We start from the raw sequence: 18,273 nt of genomic DNA, 5'->3' as shown, positions 1-18,273 counted from the left end.
TTTTGAATAAAGTCAGTCAACATTAACTGAAAAGGAACCCTTTTATATTCAAATGTCAAATTTCCCATAAAAAACCCACAAAATGGGTTTTCTTTATAAAAAGAACTTGATTCATGTTTACATGTACAGCTTAAACTTTCCTTCTTGCAGCTGGTGCAGCCAATTATCTGTAGTGCTTCTCCCACCACCTACCGCCAAAATCAAACAGATACCAGGCTCATTTCTGTGTGGTATTCTGTGATAGACACCAAGGGCTTCTCCTTTAGCCCCCTGTTATTTAATATTTGTACAGAAATATAAATTTTGCCGTTTTCTAAAATAAAGCTCCCTACCTAAATGAAGCCTGACTAGTGCAAATGAGTATGGCATGGTGCTTATTGGTGAAGGTGAAAAAAGGAAATCAACAGATACTGCTGAAGATTAATACATCATACATTAATATATGGAACACAGCAAAAGCAACCCGCTTGATAAAATTCAGTTGGTAAGCATTATTCTGTTGTCAGTTACGGCATACAGGAGCATGAACTAAAGGAAGACACGTACCTTGCCAAATCTAAGAAAACTAATGCATCCTTGACAGACAGTGGTATGTTACCACTTATTTCATTAAATGGAGGTTTCCTCAAATCCACAATGAGAACACCATCCTCTTCTCTAAACACCATCATTGAAACAACTTTATTATTTACCATTTCTAAAAATTTTGTCTTTGCTTCCTCTCCCCAACCTTCATCCTGTATTAGAAAGAAAGAGTTACTGAGGATGTCAGAGAACATTACAACAAAAAATACAAATGGTAATTAAATAGAAGAAAGGAAGAAAGCACAGATGCATCTGAACAGATTAAATACTAAACATGGTCAGACTTGTCTAGTCCGTAGCCAGGACAGCACTGAATACAATTTCTGTTATGGACTACTACGTGTATTTAACTGTACAAAACCAAGTCAGATCGAAGGATTGCAGTTTCCACCATTTTTCACCTGAAGATATCCTCAGACTGTTCTGAGGAGAACCAGAACATAAACCAGAATTGTCTTACCTGTTTCATTTCATGACTTTCACATGAATTGAGAGAGCAGAAATGGAAGCTTGTCTTCTTGTGTCTTTACACAAATGCACAACATAATTTGACCAATTTCCACATTCCTGCTCTCCATGGCATCCTGCTGTATGACATTTTATCTACCCTGAAAAAGCCTGTCTGGATTTATTTCTCTGGGATCAAATTAATGCATTCCTCATTTGATACTGCAAATACGTGCCTTTTAGACACAGAAAAAAATGAAAGCACAAATAAGGAAGGCATTTTATCTACACTTGTGAAAACTGTTCCAGAAATCTCCTAAAGTTATTTCAGTCAACATCACACTGATAAAAACCTCTAAAAACTGACCAACAGTTAATACTGTCAGAAATGCACAGCTGTATTGGACTTAGTTCATTCCCATGTGATATGCATCAAGAACAAAGCAAGCCCAAATGAAAAGTGAATACTGAAGAAAATAATACTGCAATATATATCCTTACTTTTGTAATGGAATAAAGGCTGACAGTACTTTATTTGTTGTTATACTGAAAGAAAATAAATAACATTTTTCAATAGGTAGCAAAAATTTTTAAGTAACAAGTACAATCCATGAAGAGATTCGCTTAATAATTTTGAAGCCCTTTATTCTTTGTTAGGATGATTTCTGAAAGTTACTACTTGCATAGTTATCAGACAGACATGAAATAAGAGGATCAGTTTTGTGATCTGTTTTTGAACTTCACAAAAGAGCATGCCTGAAGTATGAGCAGTGAGATGTAAGCCTGAAATATGCATCTGTAGTCCCACAGGCTTTTTTAGACAGACTGCTATAAGCTCTTGTTTTCTTTCCAATGAAAGCAATGCAACAGATCTTTTTACAAAAGAATTTAACTTTAAAAAAAAATACCCCCTGTACTCTTGAGTTTCCTTCTGTTTATACGGGAATAAGATAATTTTAAATGACATATTTAAGTTCTTTAATATAAATCTTATGAAGAAAGAAGTTCCTGAAATACTTCAAGCAGTTTGTACTTACTTCATTTTTGGGAACAACATCCTTCAGTGAGCACTGTACTGCTAAAGGGGGAACGGCTGCAAGCTCAGCATCAATGTGCTGGTCAGGCTTCCTCACAAACAGACAAATGTCATGTGTTTCAATAGTCAGCAGAGTAGCAGGATCAGGCCTTTCAGTGGGATCACATCTAATGTCAGTAGGAATAAATCCAGCATGAGCTTAAAAATCAAAAAAACCCAAACCCAATGACTAAACCCCCCCAAACCAAACCCCAGACTTTTATTTTAAGTCATTATTGCAGTAATTGGCATAATGTCACATCAATAAAACAGAATTTTAAAGTCTCACTGAAATGCATTTTTTTTAAGCATTTAGTACTCACATGCTCTCTTTTACAATGCAAGTCTCAGTTAAATATTTTAATGTATGCAGACTTGTACACTTGTGAACTTAAATATAATGCCACTTTTTCCGTGGGGAATATGCACAAAAAGAAAACCAGAGTCATTTTGTATCTGGTTATCTGCCTGTGTGAAGGCAAGGAAGGACTTGTTTCTCAGGAGAGAACTTGAATAACAACACACAACAAATGCAGACAAAAAATCCTCTCTCCGTAAACATACCCTGAGAAAATCAGAACTACGGAGCTTCCAAAATCAATCAGAAACACTTTCAGCAATGCAACATCACACACTTTGTATCTTATTGGACCACAAGGCTTCTTCCTCTGATTTTTACTTTCTACAGGAATTAGTTCAGTGATAGTTCCACGGCACCACATTCCACTTTCCTTACTCTTAATGAAAGTTCTAGCACCTATATGGAAGCAAATACAAAAGGACTAAATTCAGTATTTTGAAGTATTTCACACTGAAACTACTATTACAGTTCTGCATTATGTTCCCATCCTCCACACAGGGTAACAGTGCTACTGCTACAATAAAGACACAAAGACAGTAAAAACCTTGTCACCGTAGCCACCAGAAGTTCCCCCCACATTCCTTTACACAGTGTCTTTAATTAAGGCTAGCAGCTGTTTGGCTTGTATCAAGTAGTCATTTCTGGCAAATTTTTCTATACTTCTGAGTCAAGTGGCAAAAAAACCCCACTGATGTATAAAGTTTACATACTTTCCATCAATTTTCTAAACTGATTATGGGTAAGATTATCAACATGTGGGTTAGGAAATAATTGTAATGATTTAGGAATGTATTACTATCTTTCATTTTGATTTCTAGAATGATTTCTATTCAGTCAGTGAATATTATAATGATTGCTTTACTATGTAAAGGAGTGGGGGGAGGAGAGAAAAAAAAAAGAAAATGATACTAAGGAATATATATTGCAAGCTAGTATTTTAAGCTGTGTAGACCTTTGGAAATTAACCATTTACCTAGTTCCAAAACGTCTGAAGGCAAGAGACAGGAACTCTTATTACAACAGAAGTTTTCCAATTTCTTCTGCAAAGCAAATGCTTCTTCCTTCTGTGAGTATCTCCGAATATAGAAATGGCATGGATTTATAACATGGCTTACAAACACCAATTCTGTCAAACCTGAGTAAGACATAACACAAATTCTCAAACACCCTCCAAGTGACTCCAACAAATATTATCAGATTGAGTTTATGTTGTATTAATCATGATAACATTACCTCAAATAGATTTTAATCTCACAAGTCTGTTCATACTTGTTTCAAACTATTACCATGTTTGCTTCCTGATGAAATTGCTCTTTTGAACTACCTCCCTTATGCTACCCTCCAAACGAAAAGGCTTGAATTAAGTGGGTAATTCAGAGTTTTTATTCCCTCTAACAAAGACATAAAAAGCTTCTAGAAAGCAAATTAGAGATTAAGGCTCCTATCTTGAAGAACAGGTAAGCTAAGCACTTTCCTACAGTTATTCAGTGTTAGTGCATGAAGATTGAGGCACTAGCCAAGAGATGACCCTATGTAAGACAGGACTTGTGACTAAGCATCCAAATCCTTTGTGCTGCAGGTACTTCCCTCCATTAGGGATACAAAAAACAGGTTTCTCTTTCTGAAGCTACTCAACAAAGGTTGTTAATAGGCCGGAGGGTTTTAGAAGCCCCACAACCCAATTCTTACAAGAGTATTTTATACCACAGAGCTACTGCAAAGGGTGAACACCATCTAGATTCCGTGTCACCTGCATGACTGACCAGGGCCCACTAAACAGGCAAATTTGCAACATCCTCGAGCACTGCCATCTCTAAACTGTAACACATCACAGGCAAAAGACAAAACAATCTGGCATCTGAAACAATCTGAGCAGGTATGCAGCACTGTGCTTCCAAGTCCAGGAAATACCACATCCAGAACAGAGGCAAGCTTTCCCTTGGCCATTTCCAGCGTATAAAATGGCATCTGAATAAAAAGTCTGACTTGAAAGATTTTACCTATAAGAGGGACACAGCCTCTTCTGGATCACCCCTGGCCACCACCCCCAATGAGTGATGAGTCAGTTACTTTATCTTACATAGAATCATTAAGGCTGGAAAGCACCTCTAAGACCCTGAGCACCCCCTGGACACCAACTCAGCAGGCTCTGCTGGACTCCTGCATGACAGTAACTTTCAGTACCACAGGGCCCAATACTGGATACGGTACTCCAGATTCAGACTTCCAACAGAGGGGAAGGATCCCTTTATGGACCTGTCAGCTACACTCTTACTAGTACGATCCAGGGAGAATCTGACAAGCTGAGGAACCTAACTGGTACTGCCAAATATCACAGGACAATGGCCTGGGAGAAGATTCGAGAAGCTGAGGTAACTGACAGGAAAGAATTCTCCAGGAGCCAATGTCAGACTCTGAAGGGGACTGCAGTAACCACGAGTCAAAGTAAGTCATCAAAGCAGATAGTGCTTTTGACCCTCTCTGAAAGTAAGCTAGAGAACAAAAAAATAGCCAAAAGGAACTGAAAGAGACACCATTAAAGAATTCATATGAGCCGAACACACAGCATAATACAAGACTCAAAAATAAGATCCCACCTGACAGTGGAACACTGAAAGTATGAGGTATTAAGAAACTTGCCTTCCAAGTCATCTTCAAGTATTTCTTCTATTATGACATCAGGTGTTTCTTCCTGGTCATCAAGGATGAGAGTGTCTTGTCCATTATCTTCACTATATTTGGGAAAAATTTTATTTGGAGACAAATTAATATAATTCAGTCTGTTTCCAGAAAAGCACGAGTCAAAGCTCATGTTTTATTAAGAATGTATCACTATGTTAAAAGAACACCTCATAAGAGCTGCTAGAAATAAAATGAATCAAGTTTTTTAATACCAAGACAACATAAAACAGTAACATGACTCCTGAATCCTACAAAGAATTGTCACAGACACAGCACATATGCCTGGGCACAGTTCCATGCAAGAGCTAGCCCCCACCTAGATGATCAGAGACCACAAGTACAAACAATTTGAAAAAAATGTCCATAACATGGTAAGATAGTTCATGTGAAAAACAAAAGGCATATCAGATGCTTTTGTACTAACAGATACTATGCACTCTTGTATGTAGGATTTTCAAATATTACAGTATGCAATAAGCCTTTTTTAGCATAATCAGTACTAACCACAACAGCCTAATAGCAACTCCATTCCATTTTCTCAAGTATTAGTTGAAGACCACAGCAAAAAAAAAAAAAAAAAAAGACTAATAAAATAAAAGCAATTGTAATTTTAAAAGGGTTTTTTCTGTTAATCTTAAATTTCTTTTGGCATTTGACACAATCAGTATTTAGACTGTGAACTGGAAATACTACAATTGCAGTATCTGCTGTTCATTTTAGAGATTAATTTACACTTACATGCATTTTCATGTGCTGAAATGACTAACATCTCTATTACATGTACTACATAGTAGAGACAGCACTCAGGGACATGGTTTAGTCGTTGCCTTGGCAGTGTTAAGTTTATGACTGGACTCAGCCATCTTTTCCAGCCTAACAAGTTCCTTGATTGAATCATTAAATGCCAACTGAAGTTGAAAAGTACACAGCATAAATAAAATCTGGGTAACTTAAGCGATTCAGCAAAATATACTTGGACAAAACCCAAGTAAAACCAAAACATCAGAACGGAAACACAAACTGGTCTAACTGGAATGCTGACTGAAATACCAGCATATAAAGATCTGCCTTGCTTCAATATACTCTTAGAATTCCATAAGCAACTAGAGTTTTTTTAATTTAATCTCCAATAAATACTTAACCACTAGAACAGGTAAATTACTGTACCTATTCTCTTTCACAGAAAAATACTTACTTCCCTGTCATGCCCCATTTAATCTTGCCCAAATTTTCTAATGAAGATGTAATCTCGAAAGTGTTCAGGAACAATCTCAAGAGAAGAGAACAAGTATTACAGAAGGTGACATGAATACCTAAATCACTTTGACAGTTTGAGATCTATGGTGTTTTTCAGCACAATATTCATGGAGGTGCAGAGTAAGAGATTAATTATCTACTCCAGTTTATTTCTTCCTATAAAAAACAGATTTGGCTGCTCATTTATCTTCATGTTCATACTTAAAGACTCTTGTCTCTTGCTTTCTCCCTCATGCACAGAGTACTGTAACATTCACTTACTCATTTTTCACATCCATACTCAGTTTAGTTGAATGTATTATTCTGCACAGAGAACGAGAATTTTCTTTTCTTTGTAAAGAACAAAAGTATAACTCAAGCCCAAAATATATACTTCTGTTTATTGATCACTATTAACTATTTTCTTTACCAATGAAAACCAGCAGAAACTGTTAAGCATTTTTACATTAGGCTAACGGAACTGTGAATATAACTAAAATAAATGCCTTTAGCTTTTCTATCCAGTTTTAATTAATGAAAACTGAAATGTAAACAGTATTGAACAGTTGTCTGTGCTTCTTTCCCACTGCCACTTCAGGAACGCATCCACTCTTTCTTCTACAACATTTATGTCTACAGCACATGCCTTAACTTCTGTGCACCTCCTAGTTGTGATTTTTTTCACTTTTGGTGCGGCACGAGGCATGTAACACTTTCGTATCTATCCTTCATCAAGTCTCCTTTGTCCCCCGTTCAGCTGAAGTTCTTAAAAAATTTTCCAATACAAAAAAATTGGCTTTTGTTATGTTTCAGCTTTAAGATGGGGGAGAGTTTCAACAGGCTTCTCTGAAACTGTCATTCATCACTATCTTCAAATAATGACTTGGTAGGTAGGGCCTAAGTTTTCTAAAAGAGGATTTTATGGATTGCTTTATCCATATTCTAACTCAATAACTCAATTAATATTACAGGAGAGATCCTAATTTTTGTCTAGCATTGGAAAAACCCTCCCAGGGACTGGCTGAGTCACCATCCCTGGATGCATATGGCTAAGAGAGCTACAGCTTGATCCACCTGGAGAAGGCAAGGCACCAGGGCGACCTTACAGTACCTTCCAGAAAGCCAGGCACAAGTTTTCTGGTACAGCCTCCTGCAATAATTTAAAATCATTACCCCTTGTCCTAAGAGAATGTAGATTCAGACTAGATAAAAGGAATTTTTTACAGCAAGAGTGGTGAAACAGCAAAACAGGTGGCCTGGAGAGGTGGTAAATGCCCCACCCCTGGAAAGGTTTAAGGTCAGATTGGATGGGGCTCTGAGCAACCTGATCTAGTTGAGAATGCATTTTCTCGCTGGAGGACACTTGGACTACACAACATATAAAGGTCCCTTTCAAACCAAACCATTCTATGACTGTGATTTAAAAGACATGCAGACATTACACTTAAATACACAGTAAAGGTGGACTTAGTAGAGTTCAGCTGATGGCTGGACTCAGTGATCCTAATGGTCTTTTCCAACCTGAATGATTCTATGATCCTATAAACTGTTCACACTTTGCATGCAAATCAACTTGCTAAGCTTCATTTCTCCATGACAGTCAGAATCTGATGACACACCCCAACTCTATTCCCAGAGTGGTTCCACATCCTGAAATATAACGGGATCCCCAATATGTTCCAAGGTAGCACCATCTTTGTTCCATCCCTTCATCATTTTTGAGTGTGGCCTTTATACACCAGGAACTGCAGCACTCTTGACCAGCCTTATGACTAAGTTGCATAGGGTCAGCTGTATTTCAGCTACGACCCCCTTTTTTACTCATTTCTGCTACAGAAATCATCAGTCACTTCCAGTGAGAATAGCACAGCAATTGGTATTTTCCACAACTTTTTTTAGACATCAGCACTCCAAAAAGCATTTAATGTTTCCTGAAGGTCAGAAATTGATTCACTAAGAAAATAATTAAGCCCTTATTCTCCCAATTTATTTCTACTTATAAGGGAAGGAGAAGTTTAGAAGTGGCAGAAGTCTGTCAAGAATTTTTTAAATGCCATGTGTATTTGTCTACATAGCAGCAAATTGTATGTGCTTTCTTCCTGATGCCTCACATGAAGGCTATTGCCTATTTTTAGTGAGTTTATACTTATGTCTGAAGTAGTAGTTTTTCAGTCAACTGAAAGTGAAGAAGCTCAATTTCTGCTGTTTAACTGTTACATGAACAGTTTTTGTAATTAAGATAACCAGTGCCTCCTTTTACCTCCCTGTATATCTCCCGCTCCAGTAATTTACCTTGAAAGTATTTTTTCCTTTAAATTCTTCACTCTTGAGAGCTCAGCCTCAACTGGCAACTTCAAGTCATAAAGAATCTGAAATTAAGAAGTACAATCTTAGCTTCCATTATACAGAAGGTAGATTATACAGACACCCATTATCTATAGCATGACACGTTTTATGGTAAAAACCCAAAGAGTTCAGCCAACAGCTAATTCTCATATATGTCTTCTTCCCCTGCTAAGACCTAATGGTTGGGATTCTGTAATCTAAGCATATAAACAGAAGTCAAGATATTCCTTTTGTTTCAAGATCTAATGAGAAAGTGCCTCTAAGTAAAGAGGCAGGCCTATGTGAAGAGAGTGGTGGCTGCCAGTTCCCAAAAAATCACAGTGGTAAGATGGAAGTACACAGCAGAAAAAAGGGGAGGATTCAACTCTTGTGGGTCAGAAGACCCAGTTTCTTCATATGGAAAGTAACAAAAGGATGCAGGGTGGATGATTCTGCAAAGCACCTTTCTCCAAAGAATGAAGAGACCAATTCTTTATTCTTTTTCTCAACACAAGGACTACAAAGGCCCCAAATGAAATAACTGGGTAGCACATTCTGAAAGAACAGAGCACAGTACTTTATATAAACCTCATTTTAAATGGTAAAAGGTGGAACTCACTGACACTACCTATGCCTATGTACATATAATGCACCTACAATGCACATTTGTACACACACATGCACACTGCCACAAGCTTTACACTGACATTAAAGGTGTTACACAAGCTTATGACAGAATCAGGAAATGTTTATTCAGTGTAACGAGCCTGATGTATCCTACTGAGACTAAAAGCCTTAACCTTCAACTTCCTATACTCACTAAATACCCAGTTTCTTGGATGCTTCCTCCAAGCATCTTTCCCTCTCTGTTGCCAGAGACAGACTTCACAGGATGGACCGCTGGTCTGATACAGCATGGCAGATAGCATGGGTTTCTACAAACAGCAGATATGATGGGGAGGAAGAACAAAAGTAAAGGCCTGGGCCCAGGAGGATCAAGTGAGTGTGGCTATGAATTCTGGAGTAGTTCAGTGAGAAGGCTGGAGAGCTCTGGAATGGAAAAGGTTTGAGAAACTGAACTGATCCAAACACCACCTTTTCACTGATCACTACTGTGTCACAGTTTTCCTATCCTCCATCCCTCCATCTCCTGTTTCAGATGCTGAGCTCTTCAAGGCAAGAACCACCTTTTATGCTTCACATCAGTCACCAGACTGTAACTTGTGACCAAGACCAAATACAAGTTCTGTGTCTGTGAAGAGGCAGGGTTAGAATACAATGCCCCAAAAATGCCACTACTGAAGTCAGCAAACTGGGATCACGAACTTTCAATCCAAATTTGAACTTATTCCTTAAAAATAAATTATTTCACAGTGCAAGAATGTAACTACCTTAGCAAGATCACAAGAGTTTCTTAGAGAACGTGAAAATTTTAATTCCTTTGCTGTCCTAATGGCACCAATCAAGTGCTTTTTCTTCTCTTCGATGACTTCCTTAGCTTTTGCAATAGTAGTACTGCAGTTGTTGATGTTCTCCTTTAATTCTGCAAACAATTTCCTTTTCCTGTATTAAAAACATTACTTTTCAGAATTCAATATGCACTTGGGTACACACACTCAAACTGGAACTGTAACACACAGCTGCCAGCCACACAATACAAAGTGACTACATCTCACACACAAGGACCATCTTCCCCCAACAGTGCAAAGTAGAAGCACGGGAAATGCACTCTGTAATAGGAGGAACCACAAAAGTTAAAGATTTCACACTGAAAAGACATTTATTAATTAAATATTAGGAGCACTCTTCCATTTAAACCTCCTGATATTTCCAAACACATCCAACTGAAAAATAAACAGTTGGATTCTACAATTCATTCTACTAAAATAAGATCTTAAGACTGCCCTCTCAGAGGCTCTTCTGGAAACCTGAGCTTTAACACCTCTCTCCCTCCAATCTGAAGATATGTTTGTGAAAATCAAGAAATGCAGTGTCCTTGGGCTTCTACCAGCTTGAAAATGTGCAGAAAGTCAATTAAAAAAACCCTGCTATTCCTGCTGTTAAAATTTATCATCCACTAGTAACAGTATTAAAAAACCTCAAAATTGAGCTTTTTCAGAAAACTAACATTATGACTAGTTTTTCTTATTTTTTAAGAGCAGAGGCAGCAAAGCTAGTGTTTTCCAACCATGCACATCAGCTCCAAGATGCCACAATGAAAGGGCAAAAATGACAGGTACTATAAAACAATGCTATGAGAAAATTCTAAACAAAATTTTAATCTTCCACCTGAATTAGAAAGATGTTCTTGATAAAAGTAACTCACCCATGCCATACTACAAAACTATATTACTACCTTGACAGAAGAGTAATAAGTTCGTCAAGTGTTCTATCTGCAGCTTCTGTAACTTTGTCTTTTTTATGCTTTATTTTCAACTCCAAGCAGTCCAGCACCTATTTTGTTCAGTATGAAATAACATGCATTATTTCATTATTATTATTCTCACAATACTACTACTTCTAAAATTCACAACAGAAGCAACAAACAGTAAGATAGTGATGGATACTCTAGCAGACAGAAGGACACTAAACCACTTACATAAGCTCATTATAACCCTTTATTTTCTCTAACTTAAAGTCAGCTGGCACTGTTTGAACCCTCCTCACCTGAAGCCTTTAGGTCTATGAGTCAAGAAACAGATCTCAGGCCCACTCTATCACTTTCCTTATTTGACATTCAAACACAGCACCATACACACATAACCCAGCATGCTGAGATTTCCATCGTTTTTTAAAACTCACTGTGAGCATAAACTGAAAATACAAAAAAATTCTTCCTCTGGCTAAGCATCTGTTTTGTCACTATAGCTACATTTAATAAAAAGACTATGGAAAAAATCTCAATAGTACAATATTGTTTTGGCAATTCTCAGTCTTAGCTGAAAAGCTGTTTTAAGACCACAATTGTACCCATGAGTTATTACGTTATAGCTGCTGAAATGAGAGGTTTTTACAAGATGCTATTAGTTTAGGAATTAGGAATTTAACACAACTTTGCTTAACAGAAAGACTGGCCACTGCAACAGAACAAGTTACAAAGGGAATGGAAAACAGGCCTTAACGACCCTTCATGCCATACTCAACAGAACAAAACTTCTGAAATATTAAATACTTCTGTACTGTGTATCTTACAAGTAAAAGGCAAATAGACGGCAAAGACAGAATTGCAAGATTTTCTACAGCACATTTAAGAAGTGTTAAAAGTTTAAATAATTATCACTGATAAAAAGTTCCTCAATAAAACCTATTAACAGTCCTATCCAGTATTTTAGGATTCTTCCAATGTTGTATGGTTTGCATATAAATGTATTACTTGATTTACAGTTTTCTGCATATTCTGTTGCATTTTTTACTTCTGTTGCCCACGTAACATCTTTTCTACCTTTAAATACAGAGGCACATCAGAATTAAAAAGTTAGAGTACTTGCTACAGCAAAAACAAGTTTGCTTGTTTCAGCTAGAGCTGAATTTTACCCTGATCTAAGGCAACACAAACATAGTACTTAAAACCTGGCTTGCATATGGTTCTGCTAAACGTATGCATTGACCTATTAACTTTAAGTTATGCAAAAGCTCACATACTCCTTTGCAGACTACTTCTCAGGCTGTACCTAGATTTTAAAGCTCTATATTCACAGAAGTAACATGACCAGCTGAAGAACAGGTATCAAAACAAAGGTAGGAAAAGCACATTTAAATAGTGTGTTAACGTGTGACTACTCAAAATAAAAACCTTCAGTTCTAGGAGAGGACTTAATATTTCATGATTTAACTGATTTTCACCCACCTTGCTTGCCTCATGGAAGTGGCCAAGATTACTAACAGCTATGCCCAAAGCTTCATCAATATCTTGCCCAGTGCTGTTCTCCTGAGGAAAGGTTTGCCAAAGAACATAAAAGTTGCTTGCACAACTACAAAAGAAGATGGTCTATAATCATTTGCCATTTTGACAGAGGCATTTGATGTGAGTGACTGATGAGCCATGTGAAGACTCTGAGCAGCTCCATAGTGGCCATCAGGCACAAAATACTTGGCTCACCTGAATTTCACGGAGAACATTTACACTGTAGTATTTCTGAAACAGATTCTAAATTTGGTTTTTTAAACAATTTAATTGCATACTCACACATACAAAAGCCGTATCAAAACAGTACATGAGAAAGCAAAATAAAGTTACTGATACAGAGAAAAGAAAACATGGAAGATTGAAGAATGGGAACACTGCAGCCTAGAACAAAAGTAAAATATTTAGGAATATCACTTGGGGAACCCCCGCCCCCCCAATGTAGCTAGCTCCCAGAATTACACCGATACAAGAAAACCACTTTCAAACTTTAATGGGCACTGTAACAAAACTACCTAAGAAATCACATCAGACATTTCCAAGTTCTGATTTTTTCATGGTCAGTATACAGGGCAATCTCCACAGAAGAAAACACAACTGGCATTGGATGTATAATTCCTTTCCAGTCACTTTAAGATATCCACAACTTACATCTCCTGGTCTAAAACTTCACAAACCTCATGCAGAAAGACGAGGTTAGCAAACTTAATAGAAGGTTTAAAGAGAGATCCATTTATCCAACAACCTTGTTGCCCTGAATTACTGCTTCAAGGAGGTAAGCATGAGCCTTGCAGATGCCCCAAATTTAAAAACAAAGAAGTCCCCAACTCAAATGTTGTGAAGGGGTATCTTTTAAGAAAAGCTAAATTCAAAATACATAGTTTCACAGCAGCTGAACAGAACTAACAGTCTTCAGCTATGACCTCATTGGGGGGTCTAAGCTGCACTCATTTTGTCAAGTTATTTTATGAACACTGTAGCTGCACATCAGTTCTGTGATGAGACAGAACAACAGCACAACTATTAAGGCTGCAGGGTTTAGTGTTTTACAAAGTGTACTATTAACTATGCATATACAAACCCAAGTGAGAATTTAAGCAAATTTCATGTTAACACACCATGTCAGCTGATGGAGCTAGAGCTGATCCATCACTCAGCCCATTGTTGGAAGAAAACGGGTGCTGAACATTTTTTCCTTTGGTATTGTGATCGAAGGGCCTGCAAACAAAAAAATTTTAAAGACAAGACCAATGCATTTTAAATAAAGTATCCAACTTCTTACAAATACTTTACACACAAATATTTCAAAATGTATCATTAAGTACATACACACCTATTTTTGTAGCAGTTGAATTCACACATACAGCAGAAACCCCATTTAAAAAAAAAAATCTTTTACTATAATCCCCTTAAAAGTAGCTATTTTTCATTTGACAGTTTTGGCAAGGCTGAACAAAACCTTAGTAGCTGGTAGTGATTCTTATCCTCAGTGAGAGTAAATGTGCAACTATGAATATTCCAGGATTCATTTGTTGCTGTTAAAATCTTTAGAATACATGACAAATGATACCAAAACCATTTAGTTAAGAAGGCTCTTAAATTCTATTGTATGATCACCCACAGCTGCTCTTCTGCAACAGCTGACAAGACTCTCACAAAACCACTCTGCAAAAACCAGACTTATTCCAGGAAAGAAGCCTTGTGTTGTTCTTCCTTGGCTCAGTTTGTTACATCTGACCAACCAGGAGAGGATCTGGAGAACACTGCTGCAGAGACTGACAGGCATACATGAAATCTTGAGTTTCTATTTCACTTTGGGCAAGGTTAGCAGTGCACATTACATGCACCAAACTTGTAAGATAAATTTCCTACATCTTCCTTTCTGAACAGGTTCCTTATAAAACAGATCTGAAAGAATTATCTGTGACTATCCTTATTTGCATGGACATTAATCTCCACAGCAGTAACACTGCAGGGGGAAAGACACCCAGTCGAATACTTCCTGCAGGTTCACACTGCCTAGGCAAATAAACAAGTGAACATAATTTAGATTTGACAGTACCACAATACTCCTGGCATCTAATCTTTAGATAGTTGTGACTGGTTATCGAAACAGAAGGTGCAGTGGGATCAGCAGGTGGTGGTGGGAAGGAGGCACAGTCCTCCTTACTACAGCCTGGCATTTCAGCAGATCTCTCTCCCTCTGAGCCCTTATCAGCCATCTACTACAGTGCTTAAAACTTTCAGTTTCATACATTTTCAAGCCAAACCAATTTGTTTTTTGCTGCCTCTCAATGAAACAGTATTTGTACTCAATGTGTTCCCACAGTACCAGACACGCATACCAACAACATGTTAGTAAAGGTTAAAGAACACACTAAAAAAACAACAGCCCAAGGAAAATGTCTGGAATCACTTACTTAGTCAAGTCTTCCCCCAGGCTGGCATTTAAAGACATGAAAAGATTTAATAAAGGTTTACCTTGCTTGTCTTTCTGAGCTGCTGCCACACAGCCCAAGCTTAAAGTCTGTCCTGGTCTAAATTCAGAAGTGAAAAGGAAAGCAAGTTCAAACACAGGGTTACAACCAAGTCCCAGGAAAAGGTGTTCTATAAACCTGTTTTCACTTTCAGCACCCACCCCTGCCCATCATTTCGACGAGACCAAGCTTCAAGGTAAGTGCTGTCAAATTGTACAAGAGGAGGTCCAAGGAAAGAGCTTCCAAGTAGAGTATCTATAGCCATCAGTGCACCTTGGTGATAAATAAAACACATTCCAAGTAAAAGGAATCCTGATTTCCTGTTTGCACTTAGTATTTTCCACATTATTATGCAAAACTTGTAACATACTGGATTGCTGAACTGGATTCTACAGTGTACCTTTTCAACACAGCTTAATTGCAGGGCTTAAATGCCAAAGATCTGACTCATTTGTGTTTTGTGACAAAGGCTGAATCTGAATTTTATAACAGAGAAAAAGGCATTTCATGCTTGTCCAAAATACTAGTTTCTGTGAAACAATGGCATTAATGTGTCACATGCCAGAAAGCACAGAAAAGTCACATGGAAGGCATTTTTTTTAAATGCAGAAACAAAAAAACTCATAACTTATGCACTACTGGGCAAAGTGAAGTTGGTTTTTTTGATATCTTTTAGTCTTCATGTGGGAGCTGACAGAAAATGTACGTATTTATGAGATGCTTTCTTGCACACTGTGTGCACACAAGAGGGTGGAACAGATCTGGCAACATGGGGCACTAATGAGAATTGTGAAAATACACCTTCCTAACCGAGGCTTTGGAGACCTGACATGCACTATCACAGCAACACTGTGTAATGAGAAATGCTAGCAAGCACTTGCTGGGGATGTACGTGGTCATAAAGCGTAGGCCTGGAGCTCAGAGGGGACCTGAGCCTGCTTTAATCACTCTCACTGAAAATGCACAACATCCTGTAATATTGCTACTTCAACCACCACAGTGACTATTGAACTGAAAGCTTTAGATCAACTTACTTCTGGAGAAGAGAAACAAAACAAATCAGTGTCTTCATCTTTCCCATCACCATGCAACACTGTAAAAGCAAGCAAAGAAAAAAACCACTCCTGCAGGGCCATCCTAATCCATGAGACAACAGGAATACACGATCACCAGTGTAGTCTTCTAAACAGTATTCATTGAATCAACAGGAATTAGAACCCTGACTTTTTTTAATGAGAGAATTTAAGAGCTAGGAACAGAAGTCCAGATAAACAGATAGAAGACTTAGCTGAGAATTACAAAGACTGACTTGTGTGTGCTGATTAGGGCATTATCTGTTATCATTAGCTATACTATGCTGCTGCTATATTCAGTACAGGATAAACATACAAAAGGCAAAAAGGCAAAATCCCCACACATTCAAAAAGCATAGTTAAGTACAGGAGAAAATTGCTTCATAAGCACCCATAAATACTGTGCATCCCATACAATTTTTCAACTCCTAGAAAAAGTTACTCATGCAGAAAAACACAGAAAAATAAGGTTTCTTTTAGAACAAACTTGTCAATCACTTTGTCAAGAAAAACAGCAGGAAAGGAATCAAAAGGTACTGATTGTTCTTGCTAACTACTGGGTAAGTAGTAAATAAACAATGTATTAATCAAATCTAGGAGTCCATCTACTGTCCTTAACAGACAATATAAAATAAAAATTAACAGTGGCTAGTGCACACAATAAAACTGCTGGTAAAAAGATCCCAAAGCCTTACCTTCTGCACTAAGAGCTTTTGACATACAACACAAATCACCATTTCTCTGATGTGGTTCTGTAAAATGCTCTTCTAGTACCTTAGGAGATTGCCTTCAGAAGTAAAAGCAAAGTTTTAGAATCATAAGGAATATTAGTAGGAAACTGATTCTTATTTCCAGCTCTCTTAGAATGAAGCTCATCCACTTTTACCAAATGACATTATGAAGAAGCTGCAATTAACAAAACACACCACAAAAAATTTGTTACCTTCTCTTAACTGGAAAAGTAGTTTAGCTCTGTGACACTGAATTCATCATACATAAAAGTGATACTACAACTGTTAGGTATGCCGTATTTCAGCTAACTAAATCGTTATGTAATTAGTTTTAATCACATTCATGTTATTTAAAATATATTGTATAAATTGACAGTGCCAGCTCGTAAAAAATACATACAGACCAATATGATACAGTATCTGACAGCATACCAAATTGCATTTAAAATTTCTCTTTCCAAGATCCTACTCTAAATACTGAAACTTTTCACAAACTGCGTGTTTTACTCACATATGTAACACATAAAAACAGAGTCACTTGCAACCCTGCAGAATACAAACATTACTTTCTACATTTTCTCACTTCTATTTCCTGGCAATTGCACTACCAGAGCTTAAAAATATTAACATCAAAATTCACACACACCTGACGTGTTTCATTCTACTTCTGGGAAGCTCTTTATTACTACCAGCCAACAAGGAGAACTCTTCCTTCCCACTCATGGTGCCTGACCTTAAAAAAAAAAAAAGACAAATTCTTTACAACACAGTCCAGTTCATCCCTTGAGCCAATACTACAGGTTCACACCACTTTGCGAACAGCAAAATGAAAGCGGCAGACACAAATATCATATAAAGGATGCACCTATTTCTTCCCTGAAAAGCAAATCTCCTAAATGCAAGAGACCAGCAGCGTGCTCTGCACTGCTCAGCTGCTCCCCCCCGACCCACCTGCCACTACTGCTCCTCAAGCCTCCTTCCTGATCACGTATCCCCAGTACGGTGGTATCTCCATACTGTAGGATCACGCCCTGTCTGCAATCCCCCACATATCCCGACCCCGACTCCATTCCTTGAGGACTGCTACCGACCTCACCACCTTCCGTGGGCTGCGTTTTGGTTTTTTTTGGCCACTGTCCGAGAGGTGCCCTTTCCCCGCTGCGCTGCGGGCGGGCGCAGGGACGCGCGGCTCCCGCGGGCCCGAGGCGCGCCTGCCGCTCGCGCACCGCGCCCGCTCCTCGCGCCGCCTCACGGAGCCCCTCGCGCGCCAAAATGGCCGCCGGCTCGGGGCGCCTGCGGAGGCGGCCGCAGCCAATGGCGGCCAGGAGCGAGGGGCGGGGCGGCCGCGCCCGGCCGGGTTCCTCCGCCGTGGGCCGT

General features: G+C 38.3%; 1 protein-coding gene across 2 annotated transcripts in view; it reads right to left on the bottom strand.

The window, feature by feature from the left end:
- Window positions 1–18,071, bottom strand: part of RNF17 (ring finger protein 17) — a 40,817-nt gene extending 22,746 nt beyond the window's left edge. The window contains exons 1-16 of one of the 2 annotated variants that reach the window (XM_042023874.1): window positions 17,988–18,071; window positions 17,543–17,629; window positions 16,861–16,952; window positions 16,127–16,185; window positions 15,097–15,152; window positions 13,734–13,833; window positions 12,559–12,639; window positions 11,068–11,165; window positions 10,103–10,274; window positions 8,679–8,755; window positions 6,346–6,420; window positions 5,109–5,200; window positions 3,442–3,603; window positions 2,672–2,864; window positions 2,070–2,235; window positions 547–737 (exon numbers count right to left, since the gene is read on the bottom strand). In XM_042023874.1, coding sequence (XP_041879808.1) covers window positions 547–737; window positions 2,070–2,235; window positions 2,672–2,864; window positions 3,442–3,603; window positions 5,109–5,200; window positions 6,346–6,420; window positions 8,679–8,755; window positions 10,103–10,274; window positions 11,068–11,165; window positions 12,559–12,639; window positions 13,734–13,833; window positions 15,097–15,152; window positions 16,127–16,185; window positions 16,861–16,952; window positions 17,543–17,619 — 1,691 coding nt within the window. In that variant the 5' untranslated portion in view covers window positions 17,620–17,629; window positions 17,988–18,071. The remainder of the gene's footprint in view (window positions 1–546; window positions 738–2,069; window positions 2,236–2,671; window positions 2,865–3,441; window positions 3,604–5,108; window positions 5,201–6,345; window positions 6,421–8,678; window positions 8,756–10,102; window positions 10,275–11,067; window positions 11,166–12,558; window positions 12,640–13,733; window positions 13,834–15,096; window positions 15,153–16,126; window positions 16,186–16,860; window positions 16,953–17,542; window positions 17,630–17,987) is intronic. The other variant, XM_042023875.1, reaches the window with a different exon arrangement.
- Window positions 18,072–18,273: the final 202 nt, after the last annotated feature.

Source organism: Corvus kubaryi, unplaced genomic scaffold (assembly GCF_017639235.1).
Source record: "Corvus kubaryi isolate FWS band 111438036 unplaced genomic scaffold, C.kubaryi_AGA036_p1.0 37256, whole genome shotgun sequence".
NCBI lineage: Eukaryota > Metazoa > Chordata > Aves > Passeriformes > Corvidae > Corvus > Corvus kubaryi.
This window is presented reverse-complemented; position numbering and strand designations above follow the sequence as displayed.